General features: G+C 32.7%; 4 protein-coding genes across 5 annotated transcripts; 3 read left to right on the forward strand and 1 right to left on the reverse strand.

Moving 5' to 3' along the window:
* The first annotated feature begins 1,002 nt into the window (after positions 1–1,002).
* LOC145556372 (putative protein phosphatase 2C 12) lies at positions 1,003–5,273 on the forward strand. Its single transcript, XM_081618024.1, has 4 exons — positions 1,003–1,451; positions 3,434–3,748; positions 4,059–4,173; positions 4,289–5,273. Exons 1-4 carry the CDS (start codon positions 1,281–1,283, stop codon positions 4,687–4,689), a joined length of 1,002 nt encoding a protein of 333 aa, XP_081474150.1. The 5' UTR covers positions 1,003–1,280; the 3' UTR covers positions 4,690–5,273.
* Positions 5,274–6,136: 863 nt separating this feature from the next.
* On the forward strand, positions 6,137–12,217 carry LOC145642079 (putative protein phosphatase 2C 72). Of its 2 annotated transcripts, XM_081693166.1 has the most exons (6): positions 6,137–6,295; positions 6,506–6,644; positions 10,539–10,617; positions 10,759–10,998; positions 11,098–11,436; positions 11,716–12,217. In XM_081693166.1, the coding sequence occupies exons 4-6, from the start codon at positions 10,768–10,770 to the stop codon at positions 11,914–11,916; spliced, it is 771 nt and encodes a 256-aa protein (XP_081549292.1). In that variant the 5' UTR covers positions 6,137–6,295; positions 6,506–6,644; positions 10,539–10,617; positions 10,759–10,767; the 3' UTR covers positions 11,917–12,217. The 2 variants fall into 2 exon arrangements, with proteins under 2 accessions (XP_081549292.1, XP_081549291.1); XM_081693165.1 differs by having other exon boundaries at positions 6,506–10,617.
* Positions 12,218–14,577: 2,360 nt separating this feature from the next.
* LOC145642081 (putative protein phosphatase 2C 72) lies at positions 14,578–16,373 on the forward strand. Its single transcript, XM_081693167.1, has 5 exons — positions 14,578–14,794; positions 15,087–15,332; positions 15,425–15,539; positions 15,672–15,895; positions 16,005–16,373. The coding sequence occupies exons 1-5, from the start codon at positions 14,633–14,635 to the stop codon at positions 16,167–16,169; spliced, it is 912 nt and encodes a 303-aa protein (XP_081549293.1). The 5' UTR covers positions 14,578–14,632; the 3' UTR covers positions 16,170–16,373.
* A 219-nt stretch (positions 16,374–16,592) lies between these two features.
* LOC145642082 (uncharacterized) lies at positions 16,593–22,259 on the reverse strand. Its single transcript, XM_081693168.1, has 5 exons — positions 22,054–22,259; positions 21,149–21,416; positions 20,501–20,606; positions 18,597–18,740; positions 16,593–17,100 (listed from the first exon to the last, which is right to left on the reverse strand). The coding sequence occupies exons 2-5, from the start codon at positions 21,409–21,411 to the stop codon at positions 16,870–16,872; spliced, it is 744 nt and encodes a 247-aa protein (XP_081549294.1). The 5' UTR covers positions 21,412–21,416; positions 22,054–22,259; the 3' UTR covers positions 16,593–16,869.
* Positions 22,260–24,960: the final 2,701 nt, after the last annotated feature.

The following is a 24,960-nucleotide window of genomic DNA, read 5'->3' on the forward strand; positions in this document are numbered from 1 at the left end:
TTATTGAATCATGCAAATTAATTAAGAGTTCTAAACTAGCTTAAGATATGAAGGGGTGCAAATCAATTAAATATTATTTAATAATAATTTTGAAATAACACTGTCAAACTTTTCAGGGTTTTAAAAAATAGTTGTCATTAAAGATTTTGGTGGCTTTTTTTATACTTTTACAAAATCACTATATAGACACATAAACCAAATAGTAGGTATTAAAACTAGCTGGTCTACCACCCAAACCAAAGGTGTAACTACGCGCTAATACAAGTTCTATGCAAGAGCTAACTCTTTCGCGCTTATAGGATACCCTAGTTGTTAATAAATTTAATAATCATGAACTTTTGAGTATTTGCAAGTTGCAACCTTTATTTATTCAACTACTTCTACTCCCCTTCATAGTATTTTGTGCACTTGTTTCATTTTGCTATTGTTTTGAGTCTTTTTGGATTTGAGGCAAATAAAATAAAACCAAGACGAAATTAAATCAAATTTAAAAATTTTATTTGTGTATAATATATGATCTTATTCAATAAACTATATTATGACGTTGATTAGGCTATGTTCACTAATTATTTGGGGAACCTAATACTAAATTTTACTTTGTATTAAAATTAGATTAGATCAAACTAAGACTAGATTATCGTTACCCTAAAGAATTAATTTTTTGTACGGGTATAACTAATAAAATTGTTTTTTTGATAAATATAATTAAAAACAATTTATTTTTTTAAAAAAAAAAAAAAAAAAAAAAAAAAAAAAAAAAAAAAAAAAAAAAACTGATGTGATAAGACAGCTTTAGAGTATGTTTATCTAGCTTTGTGTTTATCCAAAACCAAAATTCATTGTAATACCTAGCTAAGTAAGACCTTTTCCTATTATAAATCCAAGAACGGATAATTACAACAAAGCAACAAGTCCAACAACTACATAATATTATTGTAATTAATAAGACAAATCATTCCTACATGGACACACCTCATTTAAATTTTTAATATTTTTTAGGGGTCATCATCATTTATCAACAAATATAAAAGTAATGAAAAACAAATAAAAAGCCAACTTGACTAGTTTAAATAAACGACCTTTTTTTTTTCATTAGTTAGGTACTTTTTTTTTTTTTTTTTTTTTCATGTTATATAATCTACATTTTAATGAACTTTTCGAAATTGCAAGACTTTTTGTAGTTCATAACATTATTTCACATTTTGTGTAGATATAAAGAATAATAAGGTAGATTATATTATACTATATACTATCGTAGTTTCACATAATTTGTTAATTTAATGGGGGTGAGTGCATCGGCTCCGATTTCGGTTATTCCTGATGGTCTTGGAAGTGTGATTTATGATCAAGATGGTATGAAAAATAATGATCAACAGATCAAATCTGGATTTTCTATTCATTCTCAACGTGGGTGTAAGCCTGTTAATCAAGATTGTGCTGTTCTATGTCAGGTATTACTAGTTTACAGGCATTTAATTTGGTCAATTTACGTACATTATGAGATTGAAGATCATTTCTTTTTGCTTTCCATTATATATATGTCTGTAGAATAAAAGGGAGTTCATGGCATACCCGAATGTAATTTTAAATTAGGTACATTCGGGTGTATAATAGAAAATTATACGTAGTAATTGAGTTGATTTACTTAGAATGTTTTGAGATAGAGGGATAGCTCAAGTGTCAAAGCTTCCCTTCTAGTTATAGGAGATCATGAAAATTATAGTAAAGTATTTGGAATGCTTTAAGATAGGGGATATATATAGATAGATAGATAGATAGATAGATAGAACCCGTCTTTATGACTCTCTAAATACTTAATAAAAAAATTTTAAAAAATTTGAATGCTTTGAATGATTAATTTAGAATGCTTTTGAGCTAATTGATATTTTTATTTTGCTTTGAGTGATTAGTTAAAATACTTTTGAGTAAATTGACATTTATTTTTATTAAGAGAATTTTGCTTTAAGGTTTTGTATTTTGTGAATAGTTGATGGTGTATGGAGTTTAGAATTGCGGAAATCTAATATTCCAAATTTTAAAAACACAATAGTAATTATAGAATTAATAGTCGCATAGTGATATTAAGTCTTCATTGACTCTACTAACATTCGTTTATATTGAGCTATAAGAAGTATCATCTAAGTACAATTATATACCAACATACACGTCTTCACACAAAAAAAAAAAAAAAAAAAAAAAAACAAAAAAAAAAAAACATTATTTTAGTTACAAAAGACTCATGCTATTAAAGGCTAAGAATTTTAATTCATAATTACATACATTTTTTTGTTTTTTTTTTGAAATATCATACAATTGATACAAAGTAGTTTGAGGTTATCTTGGTCATAGACTCATAGCCTAAAGTATGTAGTAATCCCTTTTTTTGTGTACCTAACAAAAATTCTAGAGATCAAACCATTGATTAGGCAACTAATCATCATTTCAAATGTTTGGTTGAATAAGTTCTCATATCTTACCAAATTTAATTTATATCTTACCTAAAACCTATACTATTTTATTTAATTGTAACCTAAATTAAAATCTATAGTACTAAAAATAATTAAAAGTTCATTTTTTATTCCCAGAAAGTGTTGATTATGGGTGGGATGACGCATATGACTCAGTTGGTCTCAAGAATATTATAAGCTGGGCGTACTAGTCTTGCGGCTTGTGCCTCGTGCGCATGTGCAAGCATGTTAAAAGGCCCACCCAATATACATGGTCCAAATCTATATCAGCCCATATATTTGCTCTTTATTAACTTTTGATTAAACATATTTGCTCTTTATTTCTTTATTAGTCCCTTCCATTTAAATTATCAAAAAATATGTACATGGACCAATTTTTATTTATGACATGGAAAAAAAAAATCGACAAAGTACTAGATAATTTTAATTGGGAACCCAGACATTTGATTAACTCTCACTTTAATAACTTGATGTTTACAAAATTATTTCATTATGAGTACCTATCTGTTAAGAGTTTAGGGGGTTGAATTCAAAAGATTTATATATATTATATTATAAAGAGTTTTAATAAACTGAAAGAATTTTAATATTATTAATAAGAGTTGATGTAAGACTAAAATGATATCTCAACCATTTTGTATAAGTGGTCAAATTTTAAGGCTTTTAAGGCTAAAATGATTTCTCTATAATTTACATATTCACTTGTGACAATCTTTGACCCAAGCATTTTTAACCCGTATATGGTGACTCACTCATGACTCAACCTAATATTGACCCATACGGCCACACCAACCATAAGGTCCATAACCCAACGCGCCCAATGACCAGGTCTACCTTCACTCTATCAACAACTTTGACAAGGACAATACTTTACTTACAATACTATATTATACACAAGCACACTTGTATTAGTTTACAAAATCTCCCCTAGCCAAGTAATAATCAATATCTTTTCTGTTTTAAAGGGCTATGGATCAGAAGATGGTGTACTTTGTGGAGTATTTGATGGTCATGGGAAGAACGGCCATCTAGCAAGCAAGATCATCAGTCGTCGCTTGCCTTTGCTATTACTTGACAAAAAGAATGCAGTTGCAGAGGTGAATGAGAACTACTCCGAAAGCCATTCAAGTAACTTCAGTGGCTCATCGCCGAACAATGAACTCCTAGAGTGGGAGGAGGCATACATGAATGCATTCCCGGAGATAGATGAACAGATAAAAATGGTGAAAAAAGTGGACTTTTCTTTCAGTGGTAGTACTGCTGTTGTAGCTCTCAAACAGGTATGCTATACTCTCAGTAAATAAGAGTGTAAGACTAATTTTTTCAAAAAGCATTCATCTACTGAGTAAAGTTGTCCCTCTGTTCCTAAGAAATAGGCCACATGACACGTGTGTATGAGTCACGTTTTTAAGGAATCGAGTTAACATATCATATGTCTATCTGTCACAACAAAATTTTTTACATGTCCAAAAGGGACCTATATTATTTTTTATAACGATGATTTGAAATAGAAATATGACGTATTATTTAGAATTGGAGCGTGATTATACTTTGTATTATTTTCTGTTTCTGACATGAAGTTTTGTGTAGGGTGATGATCTTCTGATTGCAAACCTTGGAGATTCAAGGGCTATTCTAGGAACAAAATCAGAAGTTGGAATTACAACTGTTCAATTAACCATTGATTTAAAGCCTGGCACACCTGGTAATTAATTAAGCAAAATTATGTTTACAAGTCTTTGGTTCTTTTCTAACAGAAAATAAGGCCCTGTTTTTTTCTTCAGTATGGTTGTATTTATGTGTATTGATATGTTATGCAGATGAAGCTGATAGAATTAGAAGCTCCAACGGTAGGGTGTTCGCCTTAAAGGATGAACCGGGTGCTCCCCGAGCATGGTTGCCTCGAGTTTACACTCCAGGGATTGCTATGTCTCGTTGCTTTGGAGACTTTGTTATGAAAAACTATGGCATAATCAGTACACCAGTTATAACTTATCATCAGATAACTTCTGATGACGTCTTTATCTTGCTTGCTACTGATGGTATATGGGATGTGCTTAGCAATGAGGAGGTAACATCAATAGTATGCAGCGTAGAGAATGAGGAAATGGCTGCAAAAGCAGTTGTAGATGCGGCTGTTGCAGCATGGAAGACCAAGATTGCGTATAACAGGTGCGACGATTGCACTGCTGTTTGCTACTTCTTACAGAAAAAGGACTAGAACACAGTGTGCACAAACCAAATTTTGAAAAATGAGGTTCTCTTTTTCTAATCATTGTTAAAAAAATTTATGGTATCTTGCTACTTCACTTGGTTACTTGACTGGAGGAACATTTTACTTAAGATCAATGATTTGTAACATAATTTGTGGACATCAGTAAACCCTGCTGATAAGATCGAATAGGTGATTTAGGCTCGAAATTGAGGACTCAATGGACCGATTTTTCGCTTATTGGTGATTTGAATTGTGGAAGGTTTCTTTGAATGAGGGAAAATTTTAGAGATATTCAAGGCTTCTTATATGCTCCCTCTACTTAAATTTCGCCTCGGATCAGATTGGATAGATCTTGCCTCAGATCATCTGTTCTCTTCTGTCAAATGGGTTTGTACTGTGAATGTGCATTGTGCAAATGAATTGTAAAGTTTTGTGGGAAAGTATAGCAATTTGTGATGGATGACATACTAGAACTTCCTTGCTATCTTTATTTTTTATTTTTTTATTTTGACATTTTATGTTGTATACATTTTATACATATGTGATTATGTGATATGAGCATTAATGTAGTGATCGGCTTAATTTCTTCACTTTGAATTTTGCATATAATCTATGGTTTTTTATGTGACGATTTCTACATGTACCTTGGTACACCTAGGAGTGTAGGAAGTATTTTTCCAAACTCATTATAAAGATCAGAGGGGAAAAAAGAAGAATTAATTGTCACATTTAACCCCTCATTTTCAACATTCAAACCTCATGAATATTCTAACTTAGCTTTAAGGCTTTAACAAATGGAAAAATATTATGTACTACATACAACAATATTCATTAGAAAGTTAGAACCTCTATTATTATTGGGACATGCACCCCGATATACATCTATATAAGAAATGAGTTTAACAATCAAAGGTTTATATAGCTATAAACCAAAATCAATATATAATGCTTTGTGCATAAAGATGATTAGTGTACATTAGAGATTTTGTTAATCAAACTTTATATCTTAGATCATTTTGTGCAACTGTAGCTAACCTTAGTTGATGACTATGCTATAACTATTGCCTTTCAAATTTCTTTTGCTCGGAGCCTCGGACGTAGACATATTTCCAAAAGACATATTAAAATCTTACTTTAAACTTTAATACTATTTAGTATTACGTTATCTAAACTATAATTATCTCTATACTATGTATTTAAATGTATTTGTAACTCGGGGATAACTATAATTATCTCTATACTATGTATTTAAATGTATTTGTAACTCTATAAGCTAAGAGAATTCAATAGGACGTATTCTCCTTACCTATAAAAAAAAAAGAGTATATAGTGTATTAAAGTAAAACAAATACCCAACATCTATGCAAACGTACTATTGTAAATTTACTGACTTTCCAAGTATATTTTATCAATTTTTTTTTTAATTTTTTTTTTTTTTTTTACAAAACAAGGGATTTTAAATATTTAATTGAATTTGAACAACAGAAAGCCTCCAATAATGGGGAAGGCGAAGAGTCATGGATGGATAAACCCTAAAAATTTGATCTTCCAATTCGAAAGGCGTGGAATTGAGCAAAAAATTTGTCATCTCATCTCAATTTGAAGCAATTCGGTGAGTTCAGATTTTGGCGCCATAATAATAGTCATAATCGTCTGTACCACACTTACATTTGTCAAATTAAACCCTAGAATTCAGCCAAAAATTGAATCAATTACCAATTAATCAGCTTGATTTTGATGTTAAATCGTTGGGTCTGAATTTAATTAAAGATTTCCAGAGCTAATATTACTTGGTACTAATGATTTTTAAATTTTTGTGCAGAAATTGTTTCAAAAACTGGATTGACGAAGATGGTGCAGCATTATGGAATTTGATTAATTGGAGGTCAATTTGTTTATAATTATTATCTCTGATTGAGATGGTTGCTGTTGTTGCAGCAGAAGATCATAGACATTGCCTGGTAATGAATGCTTATGTATAGTTAATTCAATTCGAATTCTCGTTTCGAATTTCAATAGTGGTTTGTTTGTGATTTTGATGATGTTGCTTATGAGATTAATCTGCTGGATTGCTTTTGCTTAATTCCGATTGTTTTTTGGTTGTAACTTGTCTAATGCCAAAGGAGTTAACAAGATCATTTTTTGATTAAATAATTCTTGATGTTTGAATAGGATACAATTTTTGTACTTGTATTAGTTTGTTTATGGTAGACTTCTATAGTTCTATATTTCTTTGTTATGCTTAATTAACAATGTGATTTTGTCTCTAAGCATGTGGGCTTGGGTGATGTTCAAGATTAAAAATTTTGTTATGGGCCATTACCATATAATTAAAGCATGTGATACGACTCGTGTGATGTACTGGACTTAATTATGGCAATTGCCTTTGGTTCTTGCTTGGAAGCTGTTTCTTGATCCAATTTTTTAAAAGACTGGCTGTAAAAGGTTTTTAAATGGCACTACTTCATTTGTTGCCTTTGTTGCTTCACCTATATCTTTATATGTGTGATACATAAGCAACGAATGTTCCGGTGTTTAGGAATATCGTCTCCTTAGTATGAGGTTGAGAGTTCGTTTCTTATCTGGCGTTTGTACCACCTATATTGCTATTAACATGATTACATGAGACATAAAAGTAGTCATGCTTCTTACTTCATAGTTTCTTCTAGAATGCTAGTATTAGAAGGTGAGGTTGTTAACTTGGTGTCGTTTATGGCTTCTCATGGCATTGTGCCCATTAGTCTATATCTTCAATTTTGTGTGCGAAATACTAATTTTTCCTGTAGCCTTTTGGTAAGGAATGTCCCAAAGTTAGCTGTGATATGTAAATCAACTGGCTCATATCATGACTCAAATTCTCACAACACTCGAAGAGGTGCAATCATTGAAATTGATGAGTACTTATGGTACTTGGAATAGAACTTAGACTACAACCCACTTGCAACCTATTACCTATAGATATACGAAGTATAATACTACGTATATATGGAATAAAGCAAGATTCTTCAACCACTACTTTCATATTTGTATGCATGTTTCGGGCATGTCCCTCTAAAAGGCTGAAATAATTCATTTTTCAAATAGGCATTTCTTTATAGCTATGTATATAAATATTTGTTAATCTTGGAGGTGGTTGGCTTAGGAATTTAGATGGGCTATAAGCATAAGTAGATAAGAAGAAGCGTGCTTATCTGGAGCCTACCAATTGAGCTGATAAGAACAAAGGAACAAGATTACATGGAGCCTATCAATTGAGCCATTATTCTTATGCAAGTCAATGTCAACCTAATCCACCCTCCCAAATCCAGGTGTATGCTTGTGATTCTAAATATGACATCATAATTCAAGAGAACCTTACCATGTGCTTGCTAACTTGAAACTATTACAGTTGCTCATTGAAAACTTCAATCGACTACGAAGTATGAGATTTAAGTTGGCTAGAATGCCATGACATGTCATGATGCCAAACACAGCCCTACTTTTGTTGTTTTGTCTTTCTATATGTGATAAGTACTTTTGCTGATCGTGTACTTTGTAATTGAATATTATTGGCCAGAATATACCAAAGTCGGCCAGAGAAATTATTCTTTTAATAAAAAAAGGGATTCATTTCCATTCATTTGACTAATTTGGTTTTCAGCATATAATAATATTCACCTCTCTTTGAGTTGCTGATCTGTTTGTTCATCCCTTAGACTTTGTCCCTTTTTCTATTCTTTCAGCTTCTATTAATCACCACATATTAATTTGGTGACCATTTTTTCTTCCTTTATATTACTACTTGCAATTGATTGCTTATGTTGTCGTTTTGTGGCTGAGATAATTGTGAAAGTGACTGGCAATATTTTGTTTAATGGTATTAGTCTTTTAGAAGATACTAAAATTGTTACCAACTTACCACTGGGGCTGTCTCTTCACGTGAAGCTAAAGATTGTTTTCTTAATGAATATTCATAATCTAATACAATTTGTGTAGTTCCGTTTACTTATATGATTACCCAATAGCCAGATCAATTGGCTGTTATTATTATATTTCTTTTTTATAATGTGTGTGTGTGTGTGTGTGTTGGAGGTAAGGGGACACAAGGGGTGATAAACCTCATAAAACCATAGGTCTGGGGTTGAAGCATGTGGGTTTGGGACATTCTTGTTAATTTTGGGAGGTGAGTTTACGGACAATTTTGTGAAACAATGAAAATATAAAGAGGGGGTTATGACGATGATATATCTGAATACTTCCTCGACAATTATATAGACTCAAAGACACATAGGGTGTTTCTGAATCCAATTTTATGATACAAATCCTTTACTGTGTTCCAGATTAGCAACTTGATAATGGATTTAGGAAGTCTTCTGTTGCTAAAGCCCATTAACTCTCCTAATATTTTACTGCTCTTAAGTTACAGCTATTTTACATGCTAGAAGTTTCATGTTTTGTTTTAGCTATTACTGGCTCCTAGGTCATAGCTCTTTTAATCTATGAACTACAAGTTATTTACCTTCCTATGTATTTGTCCTCCACGTGATTGAGGGTTTTGTCACAATTATTTCTTGATTATGATTTTATATGACATTATTGGATTTTTCTTCTACCTTAAATTCTCCAATTTACCATGGCCTATGAGGCTATGACAAGTCATACTGTATAACCAATCTAAGAATTTAGGAAAAAGACTTTTCAATTTTCGGAATGAATTATTCAAAGTCAACTGGTAGTATATGAATATTTAAAGTGCAAATTATGTGAGGAATTTGAAGGCTAGTCCAAATCCTTAGAATCTGTTATTGGTTTCTTTAATATTAAGTTATTACTAAAAAATAAATTCCTACTGCCTTTCTTCATCCGACACGTCAAGTTTGAGTCACGGCGTTCCCTTCTTTATTTCTTCTGTGACACCTGCTAAATTACAATTCAATATGAAGATGTCTTCCATTATTTTGCTGTCAAGAATATGATTTAATCTATCATTTGCTTCCAGTTTTTTTGTGAATCTTATTTTTAGTAATAGTTTTACAGATTCAAATGTGTGCCATCCTTGTAAGATTCCTTGCTCTCCCTTCAAGAATATGCCAAATGAATTTCAGTCACAGACGTCTTAGGAATAATTATTTATTTTTTATTATTGGCTGTTTCTTTTTTAAGGAAAACAAATGCATGGTTTATCAGGTCAACTTTGTGTTTGGTTCCTTAATTGTTACAGGTTACATGTAGAGTAACTGATTAAATCTTTAGCCATCTATTATGTTGTTATATGGTAAGATAAAGGTGACTTTTTATACAATACAAAGGTGGCTTCTATGGAGAAACGGGTGATATTTTATGCCTTGAGTCATGAGATCGTCTCATACTAGAATCTTTCATGTAATATATAAATTACACATAATTTCTTTTCATTTTACCTATAGTTAAGGTTCCCTGGGTGACCATTTCTCTATTAGTAAAATAACTTCAAAGTTAAACCAAAGCCTGACTTTGTGACCTCTCTCACATTGCTATCATATGATAATGTACACCTCAGATGTCCTTTAAGACGGATCTATGGGTAGTCTCAAATAATAAATTACAATTAAATAATTGATATAATTGAATCAAGTTGTAGTTTTCAACTCCTTACTATCTCTCTTGCCGTACGCGTATTCGTCCTTCTGTAATTATATATACTGCCTTAGAGGTTCCTTAATTTGTGAAAACTGAAAAGTATTCCTTCCAAGTGATTGAATATTCTAGTCAGTTGACATTCAAGATACCAGTACCTAAGAAATGGGAAACTGCACGTCCTGTGTAACTTCAAATATTCAAATACACGAGTATGGGTGCCTTGAAAATTCATTGCATATTCAATCTGCAATTGGCAGTGGAAAACATAAAGTTGGTTCTGTGCACTCTCAGCAAGGAGCCAAAGGTCTAAACCAAGATTCTGCTGTTCTTTACCAGGTTTGGCTTTGATACTAATTATATTGATGTTGTTTGGTGTAGAAAATTATCCCTCTAATTGCTAAAATATCTGATAATATAATATCATGGCCTTTCTTGGTTCATTTGTGCTTACTTTTGGTGTTTATTTGTTTTATTCAGGGATATGGAATGGAGGATGGGGCATTCTGTGCCGTTTTTGATGGGCATGGAGGCAACGGGCACATAGTGAGCAGAGTAGTAAGGAACCAGCTGCCATCATTGCTACTGAACCAAAGGAAATTTATGGATTGGAATGAGGCTCTTGTTAGTTCCTTTAAAACTATGGACAAGGAGATAAATCTGATTGAGACCGTGGATTGTTCTTTTAGTGGAAGTACTGCTGTGATTGCTGTCAAACAGGTAAGAAATCAACTCAACTGTCATGATTTTGAAACATGTTATCTTAAGAAGGGAAAATGAATTATTTGTGTGTTGATTCTAACCATATGTTGTCAACAGGGTGAAGATCTTATTATCGCTAATCTTGGTGATTCTCGGGCTGTCCTTGGAACATTAACTGAAAATGGAATCCAAGCTACTCAATTGACAAAAGACCATAAGCCTGATGTACCCAGTGAAGTTGAACGGATTAAAAAAGCTAATGGTAGGGTGTTTGCACATGAGAGCCAGCCCCACATCCAACGTGTGTGGTTGCCTAATGAGGATGTCCCAGGTCTTGCCATGACCCGTGCTTTTGGAAACTTTGATATGAAGAGTTATGGGATCATTGTTACACCTGAGATCACTCATCGCCGTGTAACCTCTGAAGACCAATTTCTTGTGCTGGCTTGTGATGGGGTAAGCTTGCTGAGTTTTGCTTCTGATGAACCAGAATATCATTATAAGTTTTATTCCTTGGTCTTTTGTGTGATAGTTCACCACTGGTTCTTAATGCTTAATGTGTTCTTACCATCATAGGGTCAATTTTTTCAATGTCAATCATTAGTATTGTTATATATCTTGCACGAAACCTGTTCATCCATCTAGTAATTGAAGACTCGTGAAAATGATGGACCCGTAGCTGTGATTGTCTTATGTGGATATAGTTTCTTATTTTGGCGTTTGTCTGAAATACAGGTTTGGGATGTTCTTAGCAACGAGGAAGTTGTGTCAATTGTGAGATCAGTAAAGAACAAGGAGGCAGCTGCAAAAGCAGTTATAGACGAAGCTCTCGCTGCATGGAAGCGCAAATTTCCTTCAGCAAAAGTCGACGACTGCACTGCTGTCTGCTTGTTCTTGCAGGAGAGAGAAGACTGTTTGTTGCTTCCAACAACTTGAGCTTTACTATCTGTTTCCATGGTGATGATTAAAGCTCATGTGGTCGTACCCCATATCCGATTTCTGAAGCTGCAAAGGCTGATTGCTGGGTCATAATGTTTGCTCTGAAAATGGAATGATTGAGGGATGTATTCTGTTCAGTGTATATAAATTTCATCACTTTCTTTGTGATGCACCTGTATTGCGTATATAAGGGTAATTATGTTTAAGAGATATTTAAGTGTTTGAAGCATAGTTTTCTCAAACACCATATGTGAGAGTCCACATTTATTAAAGAAGAGTTATACTATCTATATTGTCATATGATTTTAAGACGGAACCTCCTTAAATTCTAACTCTGTAAACATCAAGGACCTAAAAGTACATTATTAATGTCATTAAAGGTTGTAACTGTGGAAATCTGCAACCATTTTTTGAAAGAAAGAAAAAAAATAAAAAAAAGAAAATCTGTAACCTAGAAAGGAAGGATTAACAGAATCTGCAACCAAAAATCCAGTGGTTTGGTCACATAAACGTAGACGTAGTACCTGTGTCTAATTTTATGTCAATTGGTAGTTAAAAAACACCTTATGGAACTAAATAAATTTGGCAGAAAATAATCCTCAAATTAAAGCACGGAGTTTGGTACCTCATTTGTTCCGATCCATTCCTCATTCAAACTATTTATAAGATACTCCAATCCATTCCAAAAATTAGTAATTTCAATAGACAATGTGAATAGCAATACGACAAATATATTCGTATAAAGAATATTCAATATTCCCAAATAATAAATTAATTAAAACCAAAGTCAATTATATAATCGCTCAATTTTAAATTAGTAAGAGAAGTGAATCCCATACATGTACAATGACCCTATATGCCCTTTCAAAAGAATCTAAAGGTTAAATTCTCTCAGCAAAAGGAGCTTGGTTTGTTGCTAACTTTCAAATTTACTTAGCATTCAAGTATAAGAGATACCTCAGTCAAATTAAATTAAAATAAAATTAATAGATTTTGCAGTATCTTTTATACGAATATATTTTCATACATTGAAATACAATTTATGATTGAAAATTAAATTCGGGGCTCATTCAAAGAAGGTGCAAGGTTGGTTCTTTGCATTTTCCGTTAAGGTTGTTAATCTAGATTTGTTCTTTTTCGATTACAAGCTTCTTTGATCATTTATATCTCTTTACACGATACAAAATTAACAAAAGTAAATTAAAGTAGGGTTAATTTTATATTTTATTGCATGCAACACATAAATAAATATATTAATAAAGTTAAAATAAAATGTGATGATGAAATACTATACAATTGTATGTGCTATATGTGAAACATGCAAGAACGTCTATACATAACAAAAATTAGATGATAGATAGAGTCAAATTTAACAAGAGTACGTAACTTTAGTATACATCTGATGTACAATAATTTACTGTACATCGGGGTCACTTTTATCAAATTTAGAATCACTTTTACAACTTTATAACGGATATACATTCGATTTGTTTAAAAGTTTGTCATTTAACAAATTATAAACTTTTAAAAAAAAATGTCATTTATCTATTTATATATATAATCTATTTATCTTAAGTGAAATAGTACTTTTATTTCTAATAAAACATGGTTTAGAAAGAAAAAAAAAAGGTCTAGTTTATTTGTTTTAATTGGGGTTAGATTTAGGTCTACAAAAAAAGAATGACATTTATTTACGTTAATTACTTGAGAATGGTGAAGAAATATATACCATGGTTATGGAAAATATTAATCAAAATTATTTTTATTCAGTTCATGAATATAGAACTACATACAAGGTTAAAGAGTTATCTAATATGTTGCAATATACATTAACCTAAGGATTGGTAATGCTCAAAGACAATATGGAAAGAACAGTTGCGTTATTTTGCTTTAAAAAGAGTTTAAGAGTATTAATTTTTTTAATTTGTTAAATTGTACAGCTGAATCTAACTATCATATGATGTAATCTCACACGCGAAGTCAAGTTGCAATATACGAACTAGTGTTATTTAACCATTTGAGAGTTGATTTGCCAACTCAAAGTTTTGAAATAGTGAATGGTCTCATGCTTACATATCAATACACAACTTATACACGGATACACCTAACTAATATAATAGTTGATCATCAATAACAAGCAAGATTGGTGAAAATTAAGAGCTCGCATTGTGACTTTGAGATTATAAGTTCGATCAAGCCTCATCATCCACTTATACTTGGAATGACCGATGGCCAAACAATTGTCATACATGATAAATTTACATAATCACTAAACTCGATATAAAGATTATTGGATTAATTCTCTATGAATAACCAAATTTCACAATTTCATTAAAGTTGGAGGTTCATTCTTTTTTCTGATGTTTTTTTTCTAAACTTATTTAAATTTAGAGATGCACATGTGAATCCAATAGATGTACAATTCAATGACTTACACATGCCCTCTCAGAAGATTCTAAAGGTGATCTAAAATAATACTTCTAGCTAATTAACAATATTATTAATTAAACTTATTGCATTAAGTTTAATATTTTACAAGCCTTTGGTACGTAAGTCGGCAACAGTATTTTAGACTTTAGGGGAGCTTATTATATAAAGAAAAATCAAAGTTAAATTGTACAAGCATAATAGATACCTCATTCAAAGGAAAAAGACAAAAAAGAAATACCTCATTTAAAGTAAAATGAAATAGAATCTAGAATCTAATTAAGAAATGGGAAATTGCATATCTTGTGTATCTTCAAATATTCAAGTGCATGAAGATGGCTTTCATGAAAATTGCTTGCACATTGTTGAAAGAAGCCTTAAGGTTGGTTCTGTGCACTCTCGACGAGGAGCCAAAGGTCTAAATCAAGATGCTGCTATTCTCCGCGAGGTTTGATTTGAATTGCACTTTCTATTCAATGCACATCTTTGACCATTAAAATCTCGTGCATATATAATTGCTAGAGCTTGTTTTTGTGCATGTTTTAATTTCATTATTGAAATTATGACTAATAATACATTTTGATGGAAGAAAATGAAAGAACATGATACAACAATAACTAAATCAATAAGATAATAAGTTGATGAACACACATTGTACAAAGTATTACCTTATAATATGTAATGTGTTAGTCAAGGGATTGTGTTTTTTGCTTACTTTGGTACACAATTGTCTATGAAAGGGGTATAGAAGTACAGAGGATGGGGTATTATGTGCCCTTTTCGACGGGCATGGAATATATGGACATAAAGTGAGCATGTTTGTAAGAAACCAGCTACCTGCATTACTATTAAACCAAAGATCATCTTTGGAATGGGATGAGGCTTGTGTTGTTAGTTCTTTCGAAGCAATGGATGAGCTGCTCAGGCAGTCCGAGGATGTGGACTCTACTCACAGCGGAGCTACTGCTGTGGTTGTCATCAAACAGGTATGAACAACAACAACGATGTAGGATCCTCTCTAGTTACTGAACCATCCGAATAATGGAAGATTAACTAACAAGGCCGGTAATGTTAGTAGGGTGCAGATCTTGTTATTGCTAATCTTGGAGATTCCCGTGCTGTGTTGGGAACAATAACTGAATTTGGTGTCCAAGCTACTCAGTTAACAGTGGATCTGAAGCCTGATGTACCTGGTGAAGAATCCTGTTTATACGTATCTCTGTCAATACTTTTGAGTTCTTGCAAACTAGTTAGTATAAAGTCTTTCATGCTCTAAGATCAAACACAAAATTTCTCCGTTTACCTTCTCAGTATTTGTCATGCAGCTGAAGCTGATCGGATTAAACAATCTAAAGGTCGGGTGTTTGCTCTAGAGGATGAAACACACATCCCACGAATATGGCAACCCGAAGAGAACATCCCAGGCCTTGCTATGTCTCGAGCTTTTGGAGACTTCAATATGAAGTCTTACGGGTTAATTGCCATTCCTGAGGTTTCTCATCACCGATTAAATTCAGAAGATCATTTCCTTGTGCTGGCTAGCGATGGGGTAAGTTTCTAACTGCCGAAAGTGTTCATTTCAGGGGTCAATATTTCTCATTTTTCTGTCAATAAATTCCCAGTTTCTAATAGCCTTATTTTCAATCTGCAATATTCAGGTGTGGGATGTGCTAAGCAATGAGGAAGTTGTCTCAGTTGTATGGTCAGCAGAAAACAAAGAGGCAGCCGCAGAAGCAGTTACATATAGAGCTCGTGCAGCATGGTCACACAACTTTCCATCAGCAAGGCCTGATGACTGCACGGCCATCTGCCTGTTCTTTTAGCCGCTATAGGAAAATGAACGCGTACCTGCTTGTGTATAGATTATGAATAAAACAGATGTATTTGTTTATTGAACTTTTAGGTCTTTTATGTCTACCTTTTGATGAGCTACTTGCACAGTTGCACACTTGTACGATTGTTTGTACTACATAACACAGTACATAATTTTCATTTTACGAAAAGACAATCTGTGATCCTGTTTGATATGAGCTAATCGTTCAAATTTTGTCAAGTTTAGGTAGCAAGTCAATTTGAATCAGTTTCGGGAAGGGTATGTTCTATAAGCTAACAGGTCAAATATGTTCTTCAATCTGATAATCCCACAGGAGATATTTTACCATGGTTACTGTAAAACTGATAAGTTTGTTGATCTGAAAGTCTGTTTTCTTAGGAACATGAAACTTATAATTAAAAGGGTATAAATATAAAGTTATTAACAGAATGGGCGAAATACCCTGAATTAAGAATAATGTGGACAATAATTGCATCAAAACAAGTCATTGACCATTAAAGAGGGAAAAAATATAAATATAACAATTGGTTATCAAAACTTGATCTCATATCCTCTCTTTGAATTGAAGTTTGAAGAAAGAAGACCACAAAAAGATCTCAACTCTCCATTGCTAGCCAAAAACATGTCCACGATGTTTCAAAATGATTGGTCATTTGCTGGCCCCTCTACAGGCAGATGCCCACGTTGTTTCAAGATGATTGGTCATTTGCTGGCTCCTCTACAGGCAGATCATCATACGAGACAGGCACCCTAATCCTTTCATGTACAGGCACACGTTTCTCTCCAGCACTGGGCTGTGGTAACTGTTCCTGCACTGGGGTTTCTATCTCACAGTCATTGTCTGAAGTGCTAGCCACTGGCTTACTGGTCATTGCATCTGAAGCACTAGGTGGTTGGACACTCGGTCGCCTAAATTGTTTCTACAAAACATTAAGCACAAGATGTATGAGACAAGAAACATATACATATAAAGGGACTTGATAATAACAAGGACAGGAGAGGACATGTCATAATTAGATAACTTAAAGAGTTTGCATAAACCCTGAACTTTCTTACACAAGAAGTGGCTTTAGAATCTGAATAGATTGTAATGTTGTAACACAAATTGTTATTTTTCTGTTTTTACTTCCGTAGATAGTAGAGTTTCAACAAACAACGAGACTCACAACTCCTTTTTGTGCCTATTCTTATTCCCCAAAACTTCCTACTGTACAATATCACTAACCTGGATACAGCAATTTTTATATCTAGAAAATCAGTAATCTGTTAAAAGTATGACATGAGATCAAAAGAACATGAGACTGCAAAAGAGACGTGGTAATTGGGTCCAAATTAAGGTGTAAGTGCCCAAGCCCAACAATTCCCCAACCTACGTGATAATTGAACCACCAACTTCATGGTTGTTTGGAGCTTGACAGCTCCTAATACTAACCTCCTACATGATTATTCTCCATGAGCTACTACAAGGAGTAGAATACATCCTTGAGACCTTGACCTACCTAAAAGACCATACTTGTTTCAAGAAACCCAAATGTTGCACATCTAAAGAAGGCTATGAACTAGGTGTAAAGACTGTAAACTTCAAAAGAAAGTCTTAAAGTCCAATAAGCTATGGTGCAGAAAGTTGGTAAGCTTAGCATAAAAGAAAAGATAGAAATATATAATAATAATAACATAAGAATTAAAGATATCATGTAGCTGAAACTATAAATCAGAATTACAAAATAGCTAGCATATCTAACACCCTAAAAAATATTCATGTAAAGTACTCTATGAACCAAGTTAGCTAACAAAATCAATCAAATAATTTTAAACAAAAACAAAAGCGAAATCCAGAAGAACCATTTCCATTGGCAATGACTATCAGAAGGTACCAGAAACAGTGACTTACTAGATGAGACAATGACAAGCAAGATAGGATATTGTACCATTGTTTCCCCAAATTTACCAGATGATTATATAGTTTGGCTTGCTTGATTATGAGATATTTCCGATTTTGATATTTACACAGTGCAGGAGAATTATTATGCTTACGTCAATGTAAGAACAAATGTTAAATTTCCTTTATTCAACAAGAATCCATCTACACTTCGATGAATTCACTATCCAAGTAAGGGGGTCAAGTGGTCAACTCAGCATGTATGATGTACCAACATAGAAAAGGGGCAGATTTACTTCGAGCATTCAGGACAAAGAAACTTCAAGATTTTAACTGTGATTTGCAAATATTGACATATCACAGGCCCACTAACCAAAGATTCTCTAATTTTAATCTCCAAATGCCCCTATGATATGTATGAAAACATATCACACTTCTTAACCTGGCAGTCCACTTCGACACACTATATTTGCTGTAGGAATGAAAACTTCAAATGGCAGAACAGGAAAGTATTAATAAAGGACGGCCAAAAAATACCTCAAAGTCCCTTCCTTTCTTCATTATCTCCTTATAGGCATTGGGATCTCGTGCCTTAAGTATATTCCATAATACCCCTCCACCAGACCTATATCGATCGCCTAGAACAGTCTTCTGACCTCCACAAACTTGGACAGCTTCTACCTGCAATTCGCACATGCTATTGAGAATATGGACAATATTTTATTTTAGCGAGGGAAAAGGAACATAATATGGCCAAGCTACAGACAGAAAGGAAAAAAAAAAATTGATGCAGAAAATTACGTAGCAGTTTTTAAGGGGAAGAAAATAGCATCATAGACTCATAGTAAGGTTAATCTCTATGATATGAATAATGAAGTTTTTCAAAAAAGAAAAAAAAATAATAAATATAGTAAACTAAACAAGACAAACATAATGCACAATAACTAAATCACTTAATATAAAATAGGGATCGAGGAAGAAAAGATTATATATATAAATGGGAAGCAAACAAAATGTTAAGATGAAACCGGTGAAATATATTACGAATCAACTATACAACATAGATTGCAAACAACTAACCATCAGACTAATGCATGACATAGACAAATTATATACTTATCTGCATCACATAGAAGCTCTTCAAGATATTTTTTTGAAGCCAAATGATTAAATTAAAAATGAATTAAAAAGAGAACAGAATTCCTTCATGATTATTTTTATTTTTTTTTTTATTTTTTTTTTTATTTATTTTTTTTTTATTTTTGCCAAAGAGAGAAGACAGATCAAGAATTGAAAATGGAAAATGAGAGAGTTCACATTTCCAGGGGAGGTGGTTCTAATAATCCTGCTCCAACTCAAAAAATTGCACACTCCTAAGAGTCCCCAAGTTGAGTATAAATTAGGTGAATGAGTTAGTCAACATATCTAGTATCAAATCTACAGAGAATAGATTAAACCTCAACAAGTTTTCATTTAAGTTCTTGTATGTAAGAAGCATAATTTCAAGTTCTGTGAAAGGCTCATCAGTTTGTAATATAGACGATAGACCTACATTAGTAGCAAAGCGCAAAGTCAATCACCCAGAGGATATCTCAGCACAGATATCTGAACAACTGAAAGAAGTAATAAGCTTCCACTTAAGGTATCTGCAAAGGTCGGAAAACAACATAAAGCATCAGAAACTTAGAAAAATACTTTTGAATCCATACGTCTCAGGGTTGTCTGGAAAAATCCTAATTTGTCTCACCTTTTTAATTGAAGTAAGATTAGGTCTGCCAGGCCATGTTCAAATTAAGGTAAATTCTCCCTATAATATAAACAAAACGAGGTAGACTAATCAAGAAGCAAGTCAAGCAACTCATTAAATTTCTGACAAAGTAAACTATAGGGCAGGGGTCCTGAATCCTGAGTTACTGAGCGAGTGACACAGATATAACAGCTTATTAGAGCCACTCTGGACTGGTAGTGTAAGAGGCAAACTCACTCAGATTGTCTGTTCATATACCTTAAGTAACAGCTATGAAGGGAGGTGAAAATAATAACAAATGAGATGAACAAGCAGTGGCACTTAAGACTAAAAGAGAAGCAAATCTGTCAGCAAAAGCATCAGAGACAGTCACACATCCAATGACAATAGCCATAATAAACTGTGGTTGTTAACACATGGTCAACAGCAGTCAATAAGTGTTGTTCAGATCAACCCCAAGTGAAAAAGTGATCGGGAAACAACAACCATATAGCATCAAAATACATAATGTATCAACAGGCAAGTGTATGCAATCAAAGAAGAGCAGTCAAATGTGGATACAGACCATACAGCTTTTCATTGTAAATTCAGTTATAAGGAGTATATACAAGGTAGAAAGACGACCCCATTAGCACTAACAAGTAACAACAAAGATATCTGAAACTTATATAAGAAGATTTAATGTCAGGATTACCTCATTAACAAGATCCCTAACAGCAGCTATTCCCAGAACACCAATTGCAGTATACACCAGATATGACTTTCGCTCTCTTAACCTCTTACAGACATCCACAACAAACCTGTAGACAATACATGAAAATTAACATTTAAAATTTTGTCAGATAAAAGCATCTTTTCTCAAAGATAAAAATGCAATCATCCGAAAAACAGATATGAATTGGAAGTGACATGCCTATGCAAATACAAATCTTAATTTGCTGAAGAAGTAGCATGAATAACATCCATTGACACAGTTTGGGTTGCTACATTAAGATGAAATCACAATGATGGAGTCATAACAAAGGCCCACAATGTTTTCATAGAGCTTAGTGGAGCCAAAAAGTATAATAATGGAAATGAAACCCAAATAGAAGCTTGATGATGCATCAAAAACTAGTTTGGGTTCATACCATTGCATTTCTCATATAAACCTAATTCACAAATGACAAGCGAAATACCAAATTGACAATGCAGCTAACAATATAATTAATACAATTTGAGGGCATGAAAAAAGGATCCTAATCAAAGCAAGAAACATTAGCCAATAAAATGATTTGAAATAAGTTAAAGGGCAAGGAAGCTATACACTAAATAAAATACAGGCCAGGGGAAAAAACGAAACCTGTCAATGTTAACGACATCTGATTGGGGTACGAAATTCTTCTTCTTATTCTTCTTTTTCTTCTTCCTTCTCTTGCCTGTATTCTTCGCTGGTTGAAGATTTTCACTCTGTGAAATCACCTTCACTTCAATATCATTTTTGTCACTAGTTTCCCCTGAAACATGCCCATCCACAACTTCTCCTTCTTCAATATCCACCATCTCCACATCTTCACCATCTCCAAAGCTCAGCTCTTCATCAATAGTATCTAATATACTCTCCATTTATCCTACACAAGAATAACAATCCACATCAAACATCGGCCAAGCATATGACATCATATAACCCAGAGTTCCAGACCCCGAAATTGTCTTGAATCATAAATAACAAACAATAACAATTAGCACAATAGTTGCATATTCACAATTTTCAACCCATCCCACTCTTTAGTCTTTACCCCCAAAACCCATCAACCATGTCCTCAAAATAATCTGCTTAAGAAGAGAAACACTGGATGCATACCATTACCTTACCTAATTAAAGTTTTCACCTTAATCAACAATGTAAAGTTCACTCAAACCATGCATAAAAATAATGGGAAATTAAAAAAAAAAAAAAAAATCAAAGTAATAACCAAAAATTTACACAAATATATATACCCATTAAGCCAAAACAAAAAAATTTGATGAATATTACAAACTTATGGCAATTAACAAGAACAATAGAATACCCATCATCAAAAAAAATAAAAATAAATAATACAAATCAACATAGAAAGGGTAAAATAAAAGGACTAAAATGCGCATCAACCCAATTAATATAAACAGAAAAATTAAGGTTAAAAGTTGCAAATGATATAAGAAAAATGACGATTAAAAGGGAAATAAACAGAAAAATTAAAAAGTTTAACAAAACTGCAAAAGTACCTTGATTTGTAGCAGATAATCCTGGAAATTGGAGAAATTTCTCTTTCTGGGTGTATGTAATTCCCCTTTTAATTGACAATTAAGAGGGTTTTGTGGGTGATTTATTGAGAATTATATGGCGGTGAATTGGGGTTATGAGTTATGACCTTGCGAGCTCGCGAGTGTCGACTCACTGAGTCGCGGGTATTTGAGTAACTGGTTTTTTCGAGTTTTTGTGGAAATTAATTTTGAACTTCTGGGCCTCTAATCAAGAAGATGAACCTAATAGTCCGATTAAGAAAGGATTAGCCCATTTGGGAGGGGTTTTTTTTTTTTTAAATAGGCCCAATTGGATTTTTACGACTCTATTTTATTGAGTTTGCCTCACCCGTCCGGATCCGACGTTAGTTGCACACCTCACTTTATGGTGGATGAGTCTCTCACAAGAGTTTTTTTGTCTCACCCGTCCGGATCCGACGTGAGTTGCACACCTGGTTTATGGTGGATGAGTCTCTCACAAGAGTTTTTTGCATTTGGTGAGGCTTAACTAGAAACCGTCCTTAAGCCGTTAAGCGACATCAAGCTACTCACCACTTAAGTCAACTCTGGTTGGTTAAGACCCTATTTTAGACCTTTCTTTTTATGATTTATCTTGTGTTTGATGATAAGTGTGCTATGAGTATTTTTTTTCAAACATATATAAATAGTTTGTTTTTTAACAATACAATCTTGCAATTCAAATGGTATATTTATAAAAATGTAATACAAAAAAGTTCACAATCAAAAATAAATTGTTATAGAGTACTTTGATTGAACCATACAAGAAATGTGATACATCATTTTTAGGATAAAGCAAGATAATTTTATCTAGAGATTGTCAGACACAAGCTTTTATTAATGTTCATACAGAAACGCATATAGTTCAATCACTTAGGCATAATCAATAGTTTATGTGGGAGCATTTGATTGAATTAGTGAATTGACGTTTAGCAAAACTTTACAAACATTTGAACTTAATGGTATTTACGATTCCGGAATCCGCAATCAAAATATGACACGGAATTTGCATATTGCAAGTTACAAGGACAACATCAGAATCTTTGGACTATGGAGTTTTTTTCATGGGCCATATTTACTTATGCTATTGTATTTTTATACAATCATACACATGTTAACCCTCTCTTTTTCTTTTTCTTTTTTTTTTAAAAAAAAAATATTAATTCTTTCTCTTGTTTTACGTAGGGGTGTCTATTTGATTTTCGATTTTCGATTTTCGGTTTAAATTTAGGCTAAATCTAATCCGCTCCGAAATAAAATTCAGCTTTTGATTTTTAAATCTAATCCAATCCGAATTTCTCATGAGTACGATTCAATCCAATCCAAATTAAAATTAGATTATTTGGATCCGATCCAAAAATCCAAATCAAAAATACATTGCAAATTTTTAGTGACTAAAATAATTATAAAAATAAATATGTAATTATAAAAAGCTTAGTCTTAAATACATAGTTGTACATGATTAATACAAATACTAAAAACAATACGAAGTACATACGTAGTATTTTAGACTTATTAACAAGGTGTAATATCAAGCATATTAGCCATTGGGCCCGATTAAGCCCATTAGTCCATTAGTGTTATCCTTGTCATTATCAACGTGGCCCAATAGCCCGATATGAGGCAATTTGGACCCACCTATTAAACCATTACATGTTACGTAATTTCATCCACTCTCACTCAAGGACAAATAAACATTAGAGAACCCACACATCATAATCAAGTAAAATTAGTTATGTGACAAGATTAGCATATAATTAAACTCCTTATGTTTAAATATGATGTCCGAATCATGGCTGTTGAGTGTACACATCAAACACAAAAGTTGTAATCAATTCTTGCTTAGCTTATATTTGTAATCAAGAATTTTTAAATTTGCAAGCCACCATCCATACCATGTTAAATTGGTATACATATTCATCAATATTATTGTATAGTTTAAACTATACGGAGTAACGTGTAGAAAGATATAGAACATATTGTGAAAGAAAACTCTGAATTTATTGAATGTTGTACTCCCCTTTTTATATTAACATCGTATACTGTAACCATTAAATAATTTTAAATAACAGGAATAAAAAAAATATAAGGCGAGTATGTAGTGAATAAATTGTATCTGGTTTGAATCCATATTTAATAATCATGGTAAGATGAGGAAAGTTTGGCACTACTTAGATTATTTGATTGGTCTTCCTCTCTTGGATGCAAATTCTATGATTTCAGATAAAATGTTGTCTTTGTTGCTTGTCTTTTTAAACTCTTTATCTAATACGAAATACACGTTATATGTAGTAATAGCGTATTATGGAGTAATTACTAAGAGGCCTTTGATTGGCTATTTCAATTCAGAGTGATGAAGAGTGAAATAAATTTAATAGGAGTATGAAGTAAGTAGGAAAGTTTTGTTACACTCGTAATAAATTGTCAAAATAGACATTTGATAGGCTGTTAGACAAAGAAAGCTATACATTAGAAATTTAGAATCATTTGAGCTTAGAGATACCGGAATATTTGCAATCAGACAAGCTAGAACATCATTAGATTCCAATGAATAAGAGAGGGGGCCAATAGTGTGAATAATGCAGTTATAATTTCGTGTATAATACGCCCGCGGTAGGCCTTTATTGTTTTTTCAATTAGGTGTTCTTTGTGTGTTCTCTGTTTTTGAAATGTTATATTTATATTAGTTAGGCGGTATTCACTTCGCCTAATTTCGTGTATAATACGCTCGCGGTAGGCCTTTATTGTTTTTTCAATTAGGTGTTCTTTGTGTGTTCTCTGTTTTTGAAATGTTATATTTATATTAGTTAGGCGGTATTCACTTCGCCTTAAAAAATTAATATTCAGTAAAAATAATTTCAGTTCAGCAAA

This window comes from Chenopodium album, chromosome 8, assembly GCF_948465745.1.
Source record: "Chenopodium album chromosome 8, dcCheAlbu1.1, whole genome shotgun sequence".
NCBI lineage: Eukaryota > Viridiplantae > Streptophyta > Magnoliopsida > Caryophyllales > Amaranthaceae > Chenopodium > Chenopodium album.